The sequence below is a fragment of the Mugil cephalus genome, chromosome 17, assembly GCF_022458985.1.
Source record: "Mugil cephalus isolate CIBA_MC_2020 chromosome 17, CIBA_Mcephalus_1.1, whole genome shotgun sequence".
NCBI classification, from domain to species: Eukaryota; Metazoa; Chordata; class Actinopteri; order Mugiliformes; family Mugilidae; genus Mugil; species Mugil cephalus.
The window spans coordinates 14916105-14936447 of record NC_061786.1 but is presented as its reverse complement, the minus strand read 5'-3'; the positions used below and the strand labels follow the sequence as shown (position 1 = coordinate 14936447).

General features: G+C 44.2%; 1 protein-coding gene across 4 annotated transcripts in view; it reads right to left on the bottom strand.

Moving 5' to 3' along the window:
- Positions 1-1340: 1340 nt before the first annotated feature.
- The window catches only part of aqr (aquarius intron-binding spliceosomal factor), a 50468-nt gene continuing 31465 nt past the window's right edge, over positions 1341-20343 (bottom strand). The window contains exons 32-37 of one of the 4 annotated variants that reach the window (XM_047610949.1): positions 18821-18991; positions 13635-13720; positions 8935-9109; positions 7572-7682; positions 5239-7045; positions 1341-1986 (exon numbers count right to left, since the gene is read on the bottom strand). In XM_047610949.1, the coding sequence (XP_047466905.1) occupies positions 6779-7045; positions 7572-7682; positions 8935-9109; positions 13635-13720; positions 18821-18991 (810 nt within the window). In that variant the 3' untranslated portion in view covers positions 1341-1986; positions 5239-6778. The remainder of the gene's footprint in view (positions 1987-5238; positions 7046-7571; positions 7683-8934; positions 9110-13634; positions 13721-18820; positions 18992-20343) is intronic. The other 3 variants (XM_047610948.1, XM_047610950.1, XM_047610951.1) reach the window with 3 other exon arrangements.

Genomic DNA, 20343 nt, shown 5'->3' with positions numbered 1-20343 from the left:
ACCAACTCAAAGAGAAGTTTGCAGTCCGCCTGCCCATGTTAGCAGCTGTCTCACACTTTCATGCACCAAGTCATTTTACTTTCACACTTCCTCTCTGAGTGCTTTTCATTCCTTCGCTGTCTCTGCTAACGGAGACACTCAGCAACCCTCCGGATCTGTTCGTCTTAGTTTACTGTTGGGCTTGATGTCTGAAACGCTCTGGACATTTTCAACCAATAACAAGACATCTATTATACCATGAGACTCTCTGGTTGTGATTTAGACCCTTTTAGTTTTTTTTTTTTTGCTCTTAGCTTAGTTGTGACCGAATAAGGATCCACCTAAATCTAATCCAAGAAAATTTAATATGTTCTGTTATGAGGATGTGTGCATAAGAAATCAGAACACAAATGTACAATGAACAATAATTAAAACATTATATATTACACCTATCAGGCATAACATTATGACCACCTTCCTAATATTGTGGAGGTCTTTCTTGTGCCTCAAAAACAACTGTGACTCAACAGAGAGTGGACATGGGCCTTCTGAGGGTGTCTGTCCTGTGGTGTCTGGCTACAGGATGTTGTTAGTGGGGGCCTTTGGGTCCTATGGGTTAAAGGGAGGGGGCTCAGGGATATTCTAAACATCCCCCTCTCTGGCTGCATTGTAAAGTTACTCCTAAGGCATCCTGACACGCTGGGTGTGTCCGAGGGAAGGCTGGCTGGTTCCTCCACAAATGCCGGATGTTTGAGCACCTCACCCAATCTCCAAGGCCCCAACCACCCTACAGAAGAAACACCCTTAAATCCATATTCTCATTCGTTCTAAATACCCAAAGTTATTGAGCAAGGGTGTAGGTTGGAACTGATAAATATAGCCTCTTCACCACCATGGTACGACTTTCTCAACTTGCAAAGTTGCAGACTTGCAGACATAGCATGTGAACTCATGGAATTATTCCAAGAGAATGAAAATTGTCTCAAACCTTAGAGTGAAGCTGAAGATCAGTAGTCAGTGCAGATTAAAACAGGGTGTCATTTTGACAGGATGTGTGTTTTACTGCCTCTAGCTGGCCTTACAAAACTGGTACTGCTACTTTAAGTTGCCCATCTTTTATGTGTGCAGTTGTGTTTCTATCTGTGTTGACATTACCTGGCAATCTGCCTAAAGATTGCGCCAATGACTTCATCCTTTCTGGGATAATCCTCAGGCCTCGGTGACCTTAAAGATAAAGAAGCAGGTAAACAAAATTAGGAAAAGAAATTTTGTGTGTTTTTCCATCTTTCCATTACGTTGAGATTTCACATGGATTTTCCACTAAACACCGTATACAATAAGTCAGTCGACAAACATAGAGGGCAAGTTCAAAGCCGTTTTAATCGCATTATAAGAGTCCATACAGTCATTTACAAGTCTAAACATTTCCATTGTTGAGTTGCCATTTTCATTCTTATCTTCTTCATGCAGTGTCACAGACCATGAGCACAAAGCCTATTTCTTCCTGACAAACCCATACAAATTCTAAATCCATAGTTAATTACATGTTAACAGTATGAGTGGAAGCCATTTTCCAGACCTTCTGGACCCGTTACATAAGTTGCTAAAAAAGTTTCTCGACGTATCGACTGGCAGTCAGTGAGAGTCACCGCAGGATATCTCCACACAAGACAGACGCCAACGGTTCTCTTCAAAGCGGCTCATTTCTCTGTAAAAAAAAAAATCAGCAATCGCGCCTTTCGACCCCCGTGTCGTCAGGCCCGGATTGCCCCGGTGCGGACCTCAACACAGCGGCTTGCAGTGCCTCATGTTATTGGCACAGGTTCGGCCCAGGTTTGCGCCCTCCAGGAGTAAATCGGAGAGTCGGTCCAGGCCGAGACACGTGGTGAGGGGGGTGATGAGCCCGTAGAGGCCCCCTAAGGTGATGCTGAGAGGCCAGCCAATGAACAGCAGAACCACCAGCCATACGATGCACCAGAGACACGAGCCGCAGCTGGCCATCCTAGTCTGGGAGAAAGAGATAAAGTTAGGAATGGGCGATAACTTGGGAGTTGTAAAAGTTGGGAGTTGCGCCATTTGCGAAGCCAAGTGCTTTCTCTTAAACTGACAAACATCTACAGCAGACCGCTGTTGTTTTGGAAGAGCACTTCAGATCGCACGTGATAGCAAGTCGTTCGCTGCATCAGAGCACTCCCTATGCGAGGCAGCACATCTTTAGTGGTGATAGGAGATAATCAGATTGAAACGTGCCCTGTTGATGAGCTGGATGTACTTTTCAGGATTAGGCAGTGGCCTTGACAAAGCATGATAAGCTGGCCACCTCGAGCAATAACCACCAGGCCGGTCCGCCTGTTCGAGGTCAACAGTCCGCCCACTTACATGGTGTCGAAAACTGGCGATGCCACATTAGTCACCCACTAATAGCAGATCAGCAGAGATCATGCATAACTTTAGTAATAGGCATTACTGTCAACGCCGATAGCAGCCCGGAGTATAACGTGCTGCTATTCTGAGCAGTAAAGAAATGCCTGTTGCTTTATCCCCAATGAAACACGGCTAATTGGAATAGTGTGCGATGTGTGAATCTTTCCTGTCTGGTGTTTTGCGCAAAGAACAACAGCAACCACGTGTTGAGACTTTTGCCACGGTGAAACCGCGTAGCATCGAGAGAAAAGACTGTAAATCTTGTTTTCATGCGATAAAATCCACCAGAAAGGGGGAAAAAAAAGAAAGAAAAACATTCCCCGGGCACGGCCTTGAAGTGGAGATTGTAGAACTGATGGTTTTATGAGTGTGAAAGTGTTGTGCGCTGTCAGATTGATTCCTTAAGCCTGTTTTAGCTTTAAGACACAATGGTCAGATCCTCCTCCCCTCCGGGCAGCGCTGTCTCGACTCTGTGTAATGTGTAATTTCCTGTTGTGACACAGCTGTCACATGGGGTTGGGCAATAAATTACACATTCAAGAGAAGCGCGTCCCATGGTAGATCCCGTGTTTTGGTGAACACCCTCGCATTATAAAGACACAGAGAGAGAAAAAAACAGACACATCAGCAACTAAACCGCATATTTTAAGTGTAGAACGACATTGACAGAGTGGATTTGATTTCTCACTTAAGAAACTTTATCTCTTTACTTCTCTTGGCTTAATTTCAGTTATTTTACTTTTCACACTCCTTAAAAGATTTCCCCAATCTTATCTTGGGAATCCATCAGGCCTCGGTGACCTTAAATAATTAAAAAATTAGAAAAGAATTTGTTGAATTTTACCATTGCACAACTGAGCACATGTTTCCATAAAGTCAAAGCAGTCAAAACATAAGCAAGTTCAACGTTTTAATGCAAGTTAGTCCTACAGTAAAAATCAACTTCCAAGTGCACAGTTATCTGTCATGAGAGTCACTGGCAAAAAGCTTTTTTGAAACCCTAAAATAACCTGTACATGTTAAGTATAAAGCCATTTCAACCTTCGACCGTTATAAGTGCTAAAAAGTTTCTGGTATGACTGGCATAGTGAGGTCCCAGGTATCTCCACAAGACAGACGCCAACGGTTCTCTTCAAAGCGGCTCATTTCTCTGTAAAAAAAAATCAGCAATCGCGCCTTTCGACCCCCGTGTCGTCAGGCCCGGATTGCCCGGTGCGGACCTCAACACAGCGGCTTGCAGTGCTCATGTTATTGGCACAGGTTCGGCCCAGGTTTGCGCCCTCCAGGAGTAATCGGAGAGTCGGTCAGGCCGAGACACTGGTGAGGGGGTGATGAGCCGTAGAGGCCCCTAAGGTGATGCTGAGAGGCCAGCCAATGAACAGCAGAACACAGCCATACGATGCACCAGAGACACGAGCCGCAGCTGGCCATCCTAGTCTGGGAGAAAGAGATAAAGTTAGGAATGGGCGATAACTTGGGAGTTGTAAAAGTTGGAGTTGCGCCATTTGCGAAGCAAGTGCTTTCTCTTAAACTGACAAACATCTACAGCAGACCGCTGTTGTTTTGGAAGAGCACTTCAGATCGCACGTGATAGCAAGTCGTTCGCTGCATCAGAGCACTCCTATGCGAGCAGCACATCTTTAGTGGTGATAGGAGATAATCAGATTGAAACGTGCCCTGTTGATGAGCTGGATGTACTTTTCAGGATTAGGCAGTGGCCTTGACAAAGCATGATAAGCTGGCCACTCGAGCAATAACACCAGGCCGGTCCGCTGTTCGAGGTCAACAGTCGCCCACTTACATGGTGTCGAAAACTGGCGATGCCACATTAGTCACCCACTAATAGCAGATCAGCAGAGATCATGCATACTTTAGTAATAGGCATACTGTCAACGCCGATAGCAGCCGGAGTATAACGTGCTGCTATTCTGAGCAGTAAAGAAATGCCTGTTGCTTTATCCCCAATGAAACACGGCTAATTGGAATAGTGTGCGATGTGTGAATCTTTCCTGTCTGGTGTTTTGCGCAAAGAACAACAGCAACCACGTGTTGAGACTTTTGCCACGGTGAAACCGCGTAGCATCGAGAGAAAAGACTGTAAATCTTGTTTTCATGCGATAAAATCCACCAGAAAGGGGGAAAAAAAAGAAAGAAAAACATTCCCCGGGGCACGGCCTTGAAGTGGAGATTGTAGAACTGATGGTTTTATGAGTGTGAAAGTGTTGTGCGCTGTCAGATTGATTCCTTAAGCCTGTTTTAGCTTTAAGACACAATGGTCAGATCCTCCTCCCCTCCGGGCAGCGCTGTCTCGACTCTGTGTAATGTGTAATTTCCTGTTGTGACACAGCTGTCACATGGGGTTGGGCAATAAATTACACATTCAAGAGAAGCGCGTCCCATGGTAGATCCCGTGTTTTTGGTGAACACCCTCGCATTATAAAGACACAGAGAGAGAAAAAAACAGACACATCAGCAACTAAACCGCAATTATTTTAAGTGTAGAACGACATTGCACAAGTGGATTCTGACTTCTCACTTAAGAAACTTTATCTCTTACTCTCTGGCTAAAATTCAAGTTATTTACTTTTCACCCGTTAAAACATGTTGCAAATCAAATGACAGTGAATCCACTGGCCTCCTCCTTAAATTTAAAAGAAAGATATTAAATGTTGCAGACACTTTTACCAGCAGCACTGAGCACGTCCCATTATGCAAAGAGCAAAACAATAACGCATATGCAACTTTACTGCAAGCCGTTAGTCTCGGTGAAACATCAACTCGCAGCAAAGGTTAGAAGTGAGAGCTTGGCAAAGAAGCTATGAACCTAATGAATACCTGTCGCGTGAGTATAAAAGACATGTTCACCTTCAGCAGAGGAAAAGTTTCTGGAGGAAGTGAGCGCCCGGTTTCCTTCTCGCTCGCAGAGAGTCTCCCAGCTCCTGCTCAAGACTCGCACAGATGATGATGATGATGATGTGTGTAGCGGTAGCCACTTCCCACCAGTTAGCTCTAATTTACTACAACAAGGTACCACGGGCAACCGAATTCTCATGAGGCCAGCTGCGAGAAAACAGAACTGGAAGGCTCGACAAGAAGGAGGATATTACACAATGCAGACATTCATGTGACTTGAGAAAAAAAAAATGTGCTGCGTGTCATGGGTTTCTGGTGATGCGGTAGAACATTTAGTACGCGTGCTATGGCTGCGCTTATTTACGCAGAAATTCTCCATCATGTGACGCGGTTATGTATGTCACATTCTCGCTGGCGCCGCGTCAAAGCTTTTGCCAGTTGTTCACAGGTGTAGCCTCAGTAAGACAGAGATAATCTCTCTTATCTAACCTCTCATTCTAATCCTTTCTTCAGCCGACAGGGAGGCATAGCCTACTACTCCAATACACTCGTGTGAACCTCGACCTGGTGTACCCTGCACTCAAAGATAGGGGAAAAAAAAAAAAAAAAAGACATTTCATGGCTCCACACATGACTGAATGCAGGAAATGTGTCTCTCCACATCCATCAACACATGGTTCTCCATCAGGTCTTTGAACTGGCCCAGGCACAAGCAGCTGTGCAGCTGACCTGTTCCATCAGCCTGGGGTATGATGTAACAACTAACCTCTGGTGCATGATAATGAATAAATTTCCAGTCTGTGTTTTCGCCTGCAGGGTTGTGAACTGTGTTAACCTCGCAACTTTAATTAATTTAATTTATTTATGTTAAAACTGCACAGTTCTGGTTGGAACGTGTATTTTTTATTTTTTTTTTTTCATTTTTCTTTCTGGAAACACGGATTATTTTCTCCATGACCGAATCTCAAAACCAAACCGGCTACTACTCCACGCAAAGTTATGAATGGCAGTGGATTTAAGGCTCGCTGGTCGAGCGAGTGTGTACATCCGGAGGGCAAGTTGAAATTCCCCAGGATGCACGCAGGCCCTTGGGTGAAGGGACTGACCTACAAATGCAGCTTAGTTGCAGCTTGTGTGGCCGGTATAGGCTGAGCCAGTCAGATTTGAGTTGTGCTTAACGCTGGGGATGGAAGCAGATGAATGGATGGACGTATCATGACAAAGAGATTCTGCAAAGCTTAAGCATGTTTGCTGACTATTTGTTAGGGTGTAAGTGAGACGAACAGATCACGTGAAGAGCATTGTTATCCTCGGTGGCGGCGATTGAGCGTAAATAAATGCGCCGCAGACAATTAACAGGTTTTTTCATTTTTTTTAATAAAGTACTGACGGTAGCAAAAATGCAATGTTTTACAAAAAAAATAATAATATGGAAAACTCGTAAGAATCTGCAAATTCAGAATCACGTTTCTCTTCAGGGAATCCACCTGGTCCCTCAATAGCAGTCCCGTCTGAGGACACTCTACTGCCCCTGCCCCTCCGCGCCGTCCTCGCCTTCACTGTCGCTGTCTCTTCCCGGGTGCTCTGGCATCTTCGCGTGGCCTGCATCCTGGTTTCCTTCCTTCTCACCGCCGTCCGCCGAGTTTGGCTCTGAGCTCGCCCCTCCTTCTGGGCTTTCCTGCTCCATGGGGGTTTCTTTCTGCGGCTCCTCGGCGCTGGCTGGCGCTTTTTCGACCACGGCGTCTTCCTTGCTCTGTTGTGGAGGCAGGGCCAGGTTCTGCTGTTGCTGCTGTGGAGCCAGGAAAAAGGGAAATAATCAAAACACGGATAGAAAATATGTCCAGTCTTACACTGGAAAACATTAGTTGAAGTCAGTTCTAATAGTAGTGCATGAAATTTAATGTATCCAACATTAACATATTCTTTGTTGAGTGTCTCATAGTATAGTACTATACTGTGATTATAGTGTGTGTGGACAGCATCAGATTAAATAGGTCTATTTCCATTTTCAGTATTGTTTTACAGTCCTCTAGTATTCCTCTTTTTAAGAGAGCAAAGTGACATCATGTGACGCCGTTGAAAAACCACTCGAGCTTCACTTAATGTGCTTGGCTTGTGGCCTGTTAATTCTCCACACGCACAGCTACAACGCTTCTTACATGTCACCCATTTACCGTGCTACACTTTTACAAGCTTTTAAACTAAAATACCAAAACAGGGACAGTTTGTGACACTGTAATGTCACAAACAGTTGCGTCCACACCGCTGGTAGTTCCGTGCCTCTTTGCTACTGTGGTTACTGAAAGCTTTTTTACCTGTCTGTACTTCTGGGAGGTCTGGATCATGTGCATGTACATGTTATACACCAGGTTGGCCATCTCCGGCATGTTCTTCACGATCTGGTCGGGCTGTCCTGAAGCGTCTCTCTGAAGCACAGGAAACAAACGAAAAACAGTAAGAAGAGGATGTGATGCGAAAGGAATAGCAACGACCAACTCCACCCGTCCTGTTTTGAAGGCGATCACTCTTTCAGGCGCTGCCCGGTGATGTATTGATCTGAGGCAGAAACGCACACGATTCACCTGCCCGCCGCCGCCGGCTCGTTATTCGAAAGCAAATTTGTTCCTCCGGCGATCGCTACTATCAAAAGAGACGGCGGATGCGGAGTTTGTAATTGGATGGAATTAGTATGCAGACGGAGTCTTACAGTCTAAACTGAAGAGTGAGGCAAGAGGAATGTTTTAATCTGCTGTGCTGTTGCCTCCTAAATACGAGGGGTGATGCTCAGAGGCCCCGTGGGCATCGTGTCAAAGCGAATGAGACCGAACACTTCACTACTGTAGAACTTAACTGTGCGTGGTCTCATTGCAGCGAAGTGATCAGTAAAAACACCAGTGCATTAAGGTGCAGGCATAATTATATGTTATGTTTTATGGTGCTTCATTCATATGGAGCATTAAGCAGTAGTGTTTTTTTTTTTTTTTTTTGTAATAACAGCTTCTCAGTTGGCACTGTTAAATAGCCCGTGACAGTTCTGGGCGATTATTGCCAGACGAAAATCTGACTTTTTTATCTGCATCTGCATGCAAGCAGCAGGGGTTTACCGACTGCATAGGCGGGCTAAGCGGGGGCCACATGTGTGCGCCCGAAAGGGCTGTCCCCCACGGGGATGAACACTCTACAGTCAGAGGAAGTGTCAGAGGCTATGGGGTATTTTAGAAACCCCTGTTGTCACACACCCCAGTCACTGAAACACAATGACCAGACAACAGCCGTCTCATGCCAACCGGGCAGGATTTGAGAGAGTGGTTTTACTTTCTGACCTTTGGGGGTTAATTATAGCCGGCTCCGTGTTTCCCATGCTTTCAGATGCCCCCTGCAGAATGCCGTTAACAGATCGCGGGCTACGGGTAAAGCTGCAGTAAGACTGGGGACCAGAGGGATTTGATGATTCCATTCAGAATATAGAGGCAGGATTAGACGAGAGTCGGGGCTGTAACGGCAGCGTCGTGGTGGGGACGACAAGATGGCAACGGCTTCATGTAAATGAGCTCTGGTGTGGAACGTGTTATAGGAAGCTCAGCTCTTAACGGCGAGTCCGATGCCCGAATACCTCATAATGAGCCAGATGAAATGGAATATTGTGCCGTCAAGAAACTAGAATGAGTGTCTGCTTACAGGCTTTTCCTGGCCGTAGTACTCGTGCGGTCTGATGTGCAGCTGCAGCGGTCTGGCAGTGAGCTGGTTGAAGGCAGGCGTTAGCTCGAAGCAGTTCTGGAACAATGACACCCGGGCAAAGATGTACAGACCCAGTCTAGCTCTTGACATGGCCACGACCAGACGCCTCACGTCCCTGTGGAGGGAAAAAAAAGTTGAAAATTGATTTGACACAAAGGGGAGCATGTGAAGGGCTGGGGGAGGAATGTGTGAAATTGAGGAGGAGAGGAAATCATGTGTAGGGGCAAAAACCAAAATGGAAGTAAAGGGATCGCCACAAAAGGGATCAAGTAAAGACTGAAGAAGCGAAAAGGGAAATGCGGTGTAGGAGGAGAGAGGTTTAGTGAAGGATAAGCAGCACTAGGTGAGTGGGCCAAATATAGAAATAAAAGAACAGAAGCCAAAGGGCATGAATTAGCGCAGCATACAAAGAGAGGAAGAGGTGTGAGAGGAGAGCAAAGGGTAGAAAGGTTACTTTTTCTTGCCATACAGTAGAATTAAGAGATTAGAGACGGAGGAGTGATTTCTCAGAGAATGAATGAAGGAATATTTGCTTTGCTCGCTCAACTAGTCAAAGTGGTGGAGTGCTGAACATCTATATATCTGTCAAACGGCTTGAAAAAATACACTAAAACTGAAGACACAGTAGCATTGAAGCTACAGCCTGCGGTATAGTAAAACAATGCTTACAGTACACATCCGCCTACTGTCTGTATGGTATATTAAAAATCAATTCAATACACATGTAGGACAAAAGGCGAGAGATGTTGGACAGCTTTTAAAAGCCACTAAAATGTGCTCCGTTATAAAAAAAAAATGGATCAATAAAAATGGATTTCTTTAACCTTTTCTAGTCAGTAATCTTCCTATTGTCTGCGTGGAGCATTTTGATTGCCTACACTAATGGAACAAGGCAAATAAAATTATTTAGCAGGGCTCTAAGTCTGCAGCATGACACAAAACATACTGGCTTATTGACTACAACAGAGCATGGAAGCAGGCTGAGCATCTGAGGAGAGAAGACTCTGGCTCGCGCAATGCACGCGATCACGTCTGCGCCAAGGCGTTCACAAAAACACATCAACGCAAAAACAAAACACACATGTACCGAAACAGAGCCGAAAAAATGTGCAATGCGGAGTCAACCTGAGCACTTTGGGAGATTAAGAGGATTAATCCTTTCAAATGCATGATGAGTTCCATGAATATGTAGAAAGAAAGCTCATGAACAGCCTATAGATTAAATTACTTCACGTTTCGGGCAAAAAAAAAGGGAACGACACAAAATTAAACTTAAATGAAGGATAACATTTCCACAGAGACAAACCACTAAGCCCTACACCAATGGGCGCAGAGCTGCAGAGGAGACGATCCAATCGCGAAGCACGATAGCCCGTGGACATGCCACTACTGAGAGACGCCCACCTGGACCGTGCTGTGACATGACAGGGCAGAGTGGACGAATGCCATTTCTGTGTGTGTGCTTTCTCGTGTGCGCGTGTGTCAAAGCGCGTCCGGATCTGCGCTTCCCCGTCAAAGCGCGTGCTCCTGCACGTGGGCGTGCCTGCGTGGATCAGCAGGAATGCCTCTGCTGTCAAAGCAAGGGTCAGCTCATCATATGGTCAGCTGCGTTCCCTGTGGTTGTCACGGCAGCAGATTGCCATGAGGAGAGATGCGAGAACAGGGGGGAAGAGTGGTGGAGGAAGACGGCGAAGTAAAAGTCAGCGGTGCACAGCAGAGATGCCAGTATGTGGGGGGGAAAAAACACAATGGACAGTGCAAGAACTTTCCATGAATCATTACTCTTTCAACCACTCAGCTGACCATTGAGAGGAGTCAGGGACACAGAGATATGAATGAATGAGGCATCTTCTGTTTTTTTTCCTCCTATTATTAAAGAAATGTCCAAATCATATAAGGCTGTTTAGAAATCTTAATGTCTAATAAACTGCCAGGAGTGACCATGCAAAGCTACATTCATGCTTCTGTATCAGATGTACACCTTAGGTAGGTCATAGCTCTGTACCATATAATGACGTACATCTCCCCAGAAATGTCACTCCACATATCACAGCGACACAGATGGCAACCAGCGTCTCTCTGTGGCTGGAAAAACACATAAATTTCACCTTCTTTCTCCTCTGTGCGTCGCTGGGATTCGACATCTGCTTAGTTCCAAACGTCATTGTTTGACTCGCAGCAGATTGACATTACAGCTGCTTAATTAAAGAACAAGTAAAAATGGTTACAGCGGCATTGGCCACTGAGCTTTACAGTGGTTCCATGTCCAATGAAGAAGAAATTCTCTCTGGTTCCGCACAATCAAACTGATCCTTAAAAAAAAAGCTGTCCATCCAGAGTGTTATGCACGGCTAAATCAGTGTTTATCTTTGCAACAACAAATGTGCAAGTCTACTGTGTAACAGTCAGTACGTTTACATGCTCGCGAAAAAAAACGAATTACTGCCTTAATCCAACTTTAACTGGACAACTTAAGAGCATGTAAACATGTTACCCCGACTAAAATCAGAATTCTTCTTATCCGATTAAGACACCCACATAATGCGATTGGAAGTTGATTTTCTCCGTCACGTATACACTTAATTGGACTTGAACTGGACAATGCACGTGCATATGCTCCACAGCGGCTCCGCTGGTGTGTGACCCCAGGACAAAAACATCCAAGAAGGCCGGTCGCAGAAGAAGAAGGTAAACAGAGCTGGTACAAGAACCACCTGAGGGATAGCGTCATCTTATCTGCATCAGAAGTAGCGCACACATTACATGAGATTAAAAAAGCTGAACTATTATGCATCTTATTGTTTGAAATGCTGGTCTGCCGCATGAACGACTCGTTTATCATATGACGTAATAGGTCAACCGGAAAGGGGGCCATATTAACATGGTATTAACCTCAATGACAAGACACATATCGCCACCTAGTGTGGAGGAGGAGGACATGTTCCCGTCAGTTATTCGATTTTCTCTATTGCATGTAAACTGGGATAAGGACCGCATTCAGAAAGTCGAATCTTGAGTATAGCTTGATTAAGCTGTGCATGTAAACCCACTGATTGTGCAAGACTGAGCCAAATAAAATCTTGATCTCAATCTATAAACTCTGTTATCTTAGCATGGGTTGTACATTTATTTTTTTCTTTTTGTGTGTTTGTTTCCCTTAATATAAAAACGGCACAAAATGTATTATTGTGTGATTTACACATTTGCCTCAGTCTGAATCTGAGATCCCACAGCAAACACTTAGCGACCACTGTTTCTTATTGATGAGCAAATCTTTTACAACATTTTATATTTCTTACATCCATCTACATCTACATCTCAGAAAGTCTAAATTCTACTGAATAAATTACAACATTTCTCATACTCACAAACTCAAGAGATCAGATTTGACGTGGTCGGGCAAACAACCGAACAAATAATTAAAATATTCTCTCGTGATATACCCACACCTCTTCTGAACTCTGACAGAAAATTGGATATTCATGTAGGCGCCCGTCACTCACAGTAAGAATCTGACTGAAAACTAGATTCAGTTTTGCAAAATGTCCAATTCCAGTAGAATAGAGGCTCCAGGGCTATCGAATGCCTCTGCACGGAATAACTGCAACACCGAGACTGTGTATAAGGCAGGATCTAATGTCTAGTGTAAGACAAGATCAAATGAATGATACAGAGCGGAGAGCAGGCGCTGGCAGCAAGATAAACCACCGCTTTCCGTGGCCTGCTGCACTCTCTCGTCCTCTAGTACATCACTTCATTGCTTTATCTGTGAGATGAGGAAAGAGCAAAATAGAGTTTTTAAGTGCTTCCTCTGCTGGCTAAAATGACCACGCTTGAAGGGTGGAGTGCAGGGGGTGGGGGCTGCATTTAGCAGCAAAAGGAATGACTCATTATTTGCACTGGGGTTCCAATTTGCAGACTGCCCACTGTCATGATAAATCTGTGAGCAGAGCAGGCACCGTACATCACAGCCACCGGCCAGAAAGGCGAACAGAAGTAGTGTGGAGCTTAGCATTAAAACTTGTGGCGTATTAAGTGTAAAGGGCTCATTGGGATGTCATGGCAGCTGACGAGTGAAAGGCCATTCGGCTAGAAATCAATTCGGCAAAATGGGAAAGGAGGTGGGAGTCACGAAGTGAGGTGTAGAGATAAGGAGACAGAGCTGAAGACAGAGAAGAAAGGTCAGCAAGGGAGTACACTTGAGTGAAGAGAGACGGGAGAGAAGCGAAAAGACATCAAATCACGTCTCTAGTCATAGTTTGCCTTTGATCAGAGCTGATCTCTTTGTCACCAGCGCACAATAGCTTTTCACAACCAGGACAAAAATTACAGTCGGCTCCACGGCTCCTGCTCTAAACGCACGTTCATCCTCTCTGCACCGGAATAAAGCTCAACTCGGCGACGCCGTCATTTCCTTCAGCGAAATTCATTCAATAGTTAAACACGACAAAGCCTCCCGAGAGCAGCCGTCTCGAGAGAGTTTAGCGCCGACGTTTCTGCCGCGTCGTTTCCCTGGAGGATGTTTATCTTTGGTGTAGTTGCTATTACACAAGTATTTTTATAGCGGAAAAGCTGCTGGGAGCTGTAGGCTATTTTGGATCAGGTATATTTTTCCGCTTGGCATGCACACAAGTAATTACCTTAGGTGTCCCACTGCTTTGGTGCGCACCAGCGAGAGGATGATGTAGTCGTTCTGCTGACCCTGGAACCTGTCCACCGTTGTAACCTGCGCAGACACAAACATCTTCATTAGGCACAACAACGCACAAATGCACACACATATCAAAGATATGCTAACTAAGCTAAAGTGGCTGATTATACTTTGCAAAGTAATGAGTGTTTGCATTTTAGGCAGGTGGATGGATTTAGCTCGGATGTTTAAAAACATGAGAGAGAGAGAGACCGCTTCCCGTCTTAAATTCTCTTTATTTTTTAAAGGGGAGTGAGGAGCGACGATGTCTGTGTTTTCTTGTTATTGCCGTTATCGCTGTGGGCCACACGGGCAGCCAGCAGAGTTAATACGGCTTAGAGGGCTTTTGCCAGCGGTAGCCTCTTACCTGGGCCCCGGAGACTCAGGCCCATGATACTTGGGGCCATGCAGCTAGACTGGATCAGAGATTATTTCAGGGAGACACAGAATGGAGAAGTACCGGAGCTCTCTGGGAGATTTTTTTTTTTTTTTTCTTTCCCCGAAGCAAAGGGAAAGTGGTGTCAGCCAGTTTGCTTTCATTCCCTGGTAATCCTGTCTCACTGAGAAGTGTACTTACTCTGATACATGAAGAACGAAGCTGTGCTTTGACAGTGTTGATACAACTTATATAATAAAGACAACACAGAGCACTTGGAACTCGATACCAAAGCAGAAAAAATGTTTAGATGTATCACTGCTACACTGTAAGTATAACATACTTCTCTTGTAGTGCATTAAATATTTACTGAATATGAAATGTCTGCACATAAAATAAGAGCAGGCACTTTGTATCAGTCAGTCTTAAAATTACCATAATAACAAGAATAAATCTAATTGACAGTAAACAGTTGACTTTCAATCTAACTTTGCTATCTGGCTCTTATAAAGTCTGGTTAGTTCATGTGATATCTGGAGTCTTTTCCTTCAGGTTTTTCCCCACCTGCCTTTAAATAATTTAAATCTTCATGGTCTAAAAAAATATCAAGGTTTCAACGGGTGGTGGCAATGTCAATTTTGATTAGCGAACAACAAAAATAGCTTCTCGTGCTATGTGAGTTGTCCAAGCTGTTTTCTCCATCAAGGTCAGTTCAGGACAGAGCAGGTGAGCGGCCGATGTGTGTGGAGGGTGTGGGGGGAGGCAGCTTTGGGGAGGGGAGGAGGGAGGGGCGTTTTCGGGAGCAACAGGCAAAAACGGTGCAAAGAAAATGTTGTTTGAGAAGTGCAAAAATGTTTCCAATCTGTTAACATTGCATGGGAAACCCTTCTACAAGATATATAGGTTTGTCTCTGGCTTATTAAACGCAAAGGGGGTCATAATATGATATAAAGGGGCCTAAAGTGTGTCTACATTTAAGAGAGTTGCCAAGTTGGTTTAACAACTTGGATGCCAACGAAGTTCCCCAAATTCCGCATTAGAAAACAAAATCTCATTAAATGCGTTCACTGTTGTTAACACAAGTATATATTATTTTGGATTATTTTAAGGAAACTGCACTAATCTATAAGAAATTGACTTTATGGTTTCAAGTATGACGACACAGTAAGGAAAGCACTCTGTCGCCAGTGTTGGTAATGATAATGCAATAAAGTAAGAAGGAATAAGGGGAAGGTAATGAAAATAGTGGTGACGTGAACAAAATAACCCACTTGCCCAAAAAAAACTGCCACGCAGTCATACGGACCACAAGCTGAAAAACTCAAGCCAGCAGAAAGAGGTTGGCCTGTCCTCTATAGATCCACACTCTGAAGTGGATCAATAGGACATCAGCTACCACTGAGAAGCCACAGAGGCCTGGAACTACATATGAGCCAGCCATGCTAAATAAATCATAGTAATCTCGCACAAATATAAGTTCCTTTTATGTGAAAGCAATTATGAAAGTGAATGCAGTGAAAGCGCATGAATGTGTGCAAGAGAGAGCACTGGGGCTAATGAGGTATTTGTGTCTCCCTGTTGCCATGTAGAACAGGTGCAGCACCAGAGGCAACAATATGTTGGTTTTACAATAGCACGAGGTGTCACGGGCTGCATGATCGAGTCAGATGTTTAAAGTTCAAGTCAAACATCCACACATGAAACGGGGCATCTTGTTTTTGCGGAGAAGCGGTGCTTGAGACGCTGAGTTATTCTTAGCCCACAGTCAGTGACAACGAAGCACAGATCGACAATCTCCCCAAGGCGTAGCATTTTGCATGGTGTTTAGTTATTTATGAGAAATCTTCCAGGGAGTGAATTACAGAGGTCATGTCATTGCAGCACATGCATGTGTGTGGGCGCAAACGCGCACGCACATTATGCTGTGAGCCACACAAACACAAACGTACAGGTTGTTGCTAAAAGGTGCTATTTTACTAAGAACAGCTTTCTTCCATCTTTACTTTCTCCTCGTTGTCACAAAGACATTGACGCGCTGTCTCTCAGCTGATAGTCAGCCACGGATCTCTGCCTTCGTTCTCTCTTTGTTACTCACTCTATCCGTCTTGCCATGTCTTATTCACGGCAATTACCTCCTGGAATGTGCACAAGTCAGACGGACAGATTATTCAATTTCTCGCAAAAGATTCCCATGATTGACAGGGGTAACAGTGTTACGTTGTATTGCTTGCATCTTTGTGTCTTAGGATTTCAAAGTATGCTTGCTGGGACATTCACGGCATGTTCCTACCTACTTGAATATATCTGGTTACAAGACATCTGGTGAGACAGTTTCATGCTGTTTAAGTTTGTGCACACCTTTCGCTTCTTATTCCTCCTCCCTTGACCCACTGTGATGAATCCCAACTAGGGGCGTGGTTCCTAAGGTCAAACTTCAGTTTTGTAATCTAGATGGATAAATGCTAGCCTTCTAAACACGCATGGTGCGACTGGATCACTGCGAGGCGTGGTGAAGGTGGAAAGGTCCAAAAAATGAAGCGGCAGAACGAGAGCCCAAAAAAAACAAAAAAAATGGTGCCGTCTTGGTGTTTGGGGTTTTTAAGGGTGGCCAGACGTCCCCGATTTCTGGAGACAGTCCAAATTCAGGATGACTTGTCCCCCATCTAAAGCTGTCTATGAAAATTTAAGCTTTTAATGAGTGTGAAAAAAATGTTGCACGCAGATTACAATCATTATGGTAGTCTGTCGCACTGCTATTGACATCGCAGGAAATAGCAGTTTAAATATGAATAAATATGACAAAATAAGTAAAACTGTAATTTTCTCGTTTCTTTGTTTCATCTTGATAACATTTAATTTTATTTATTTATTTTTTTTAAATTTTTTATCTCTGAGCTGACCCTGGATTTCCACATCAGCAGGCAGGGTTAACTCTAACCCTGTTTTACTGCAAGTGTGGGATTATTCTACAACATTTATTCATTATCACAGTAAAATAGTCCATCCTTAGTCAATCTACTGCATGTACTACTCTACTGAATTTTGAAAAATACTGTCCACAGAAGTAATCACACCACGTGTATGCGAAACGTGTTGAAGGTTGCATGAAAGCTTAAGGTGGACTGGGACTGGTACTAACTTGGCGTTCCTCTCTGTTTCTGTCTAATTAAAGACATCACAGTAAAATAAGCTGGCTGTTGACATTTGCTTGGTTTTAGCCATTGTGACACATTGTCAGACGCGCTGTGGAACCAATGCTCAGCATCGTGACCTTTCAGCTGCTCAGCATTTACCCACCACAAGAGCCCCTCTTTATTTTTCATCTTTCACTCTCTCCCTCCCTCTCTCGCTGGCCATCTTTCATCTCAGCAGATCTAACAGCCTGTCACTCCTGTCACTTTATCACTGGGCAGGCATACTGACTAAGGCCACGAGCAGACTGAATGACGCTTTATGTCTTAACGTTGCAGGACGTTTTACATGGCTAAGCACAATTTCTGGCTGGCTGTCAGAACGGGAAACGGACTCGAAGATAAAGCAACAAGGTAGTGTTGCGCGGCACAAAAAACAGACACAACAGCGGGGAATTAGTAAACACTACAACCCTGCATGAGGTAGGACATAACATTAATTTGGACTCCAAACTGCAATCATAAATGACTCAGGGGGATTAACTTGCTCCCTGCTTGTTTTAGGACAAAATGGCCTCTGTTTATTTGTGACCTATTTTTTCCACTTTTTGTTCAGTGGTGCTAAACTACTAGAGTGCCGCAGACAGAACATACAACATGTCTGGACTGATCCCAGCATTACTGGACGCATGCTGGCCATCTGCTACTACAGTCCGGCGACACTCGAATAACCGACGACAAGCCACTTTCGCTGAAATCACGCAACTTCAAGCTTTAAATAGTCCGTGACATTGTTGAGTACATGAAAGGCCCAGAGAAGAGAGAAACTGAAGAAAGATGAGAGAATATGGATGGGGAAAAAGAATGAAAAGGAAAGCATAACCTGAGGCGAGCGAGTAAAAGCATTTAGCAGTACAAACAGAGCAGGGATGGGAAGCTGTGCCAGCGGGCTGCTGACTTAACGCGGTGTAAAGAAAGAGAAAAGGAGACAACCTGAGTTCAGGGGAATAACGCAGTGCTATTCTTTACAGCCTCACCACTCCAGACGACTCCGTCTTCCAGCCAACAAGAATCCTTGAGATTCATTAAAATTCAAATATCGTTTAGTGCGTACATTGCACTATAGGGATATAATATTGTCGAGAAAATCTGTTATGCATAAATCATGTGAGAATTGAGAGTTGTGAATTTCTTTTTTCGGAGCAACATACGATAAGAGGTTGGTGCAATGACTACGGCTGACATCTGGAGGTGTGAAGACGCTGTTCATGTGCAGATCGTGTGTGTGTGTGTGTGTGTGTGTGTGTGAAGTATGTTCCCACTGAACTATACACGCACAGAGGTGAAAACATGTCTGTTGCGACTGTAGATTCCTTCTTGACGAGGGGAAACATGTATAGATGTAGAATCTGGTGTCATACACAAAAAGTGTTGTTCAGGTGCAATCGTGATATTTCCATGGGGGGAAAAAAAAAACAACACAAGTACAAATATTACAAAGAACACGACCTGACTGCTGAGCTTGCTGCTTGCTACGTGTGCTCAGTATCCAATAACACCGGGTAGATTTCTCAGATCTTATTTGTGCAGATAAAGAAAGAAAAATGACTGAAGTGAAGTGGCGCGTACCTTGTTAGGCTGGCTGAAGAAGGGATTTCCAGCGCAGCGTTGGTTGATGACGTCTCTGATCAGGTGTTTCTGTCCGTTGTAGGTGGTGAGGATGCTGATGCGGTCGGCGGGGTAACCCAGCAGACGCATGTACATGTAGAGAGCCACAGCATACTCTGCCTCACCCAGGTTCTTCACAGGGAAAAAAGAGAAAGCATGTGGTAAGACCAGAGGTGGCAAAAGTATTCACATTATGTACTTCAGTAAAAATACAGATACTTGTGTATTAATGAAACAATTCATCAGTTGATAAATGTGCAAATTGAAAAACAGTTCTAGACCTAACTGATCAGAGGTCTTTCATGAGCGTCTGGATCATTTTCAACAGCTTTGTTTTTAACAGCTCGTAGTAGTTCGTAGTAACCTCACATATTTTCTCAAAAGATGTGTGTTTCCCTGCCAAACAACAAATAAAGAACACCAGCCCTGACGCTGACTAACAGCCAAATACACATCCACATTCTATGCATCCCTACGTTACTCAGTGTATCTTGCCTGAATACAAGAGTCTCTCTATTGAAACACGAAGGCTGTCTGCTGTGTTTCAAACCTTCATGTTCTCATTCTTTTGTCGTCTTGCTATACCCCTTTCTTGCATATCAAGTGTTTAAATTTCCAGCCAGATAAAAGGCGAGTCATTCATGCATGTGCAGCCTTCTGATTTAGGCTGGAATTAATCACCTCAGACTGAGCTCCACACCACCACCACCACCACTACTACTACTACAGCTGGAACAAAATGTTCCATTCTAGCATCCCCTAAATGGAAGCAAAGGGATCAATGGCATATTTCTACTGTGGCTTTGATATTCATTAACCGTGGAATAGACTATTGTGTTTGTAGAAGTGTGACAAATGGCTGCATCATCACAGTTTCAGCACGCTGAATGTAATGCTACATTGTCACTGAACATAAAAATACATTTATACGTGGTAGCTGTTTACTAGTCACAGACGCAAAACACTGCCCTGACATGTGAATACCCCAATCTTTAATAACTATTTATCTGTCACGTCTTATTTCCAAATCTCCAGCCCCAACTACTTCAGACTTTCCCAGAGCGAGTCAATGTAAATTCAACGACTTAACAGTCGACAAATTCCTCAGCTTGTGTAGCCTGGATCAGAGGCTACACCCTCGCCCTTCAAAATGTGACCGGACAGAAGGAAAAAAAAAAGAAAAAGAAAGAAAAGAGCACACAGTATGCATTATTCATTCTGTTTCAATTAAACGTGGACTACTGCCTCACATCTTTGATAATAATTTATGCAGCTTCATCAACAGTTCCTGATCCAGCTCCACTGGAGTCAACACATCAAAAACAATGACAGCCTTTTTTCTCCTTCCTCTACTACCTGCCTCCAAATGGCACTAATTCGGATTTCCAATAACCACTCCATATTTCTCCAACGGAAATGTGTTTCAAGACGCTAAATGTTAACAGGTAGATTTATCTGCTCGCAGAGGGAGTCATTTGGGAAGG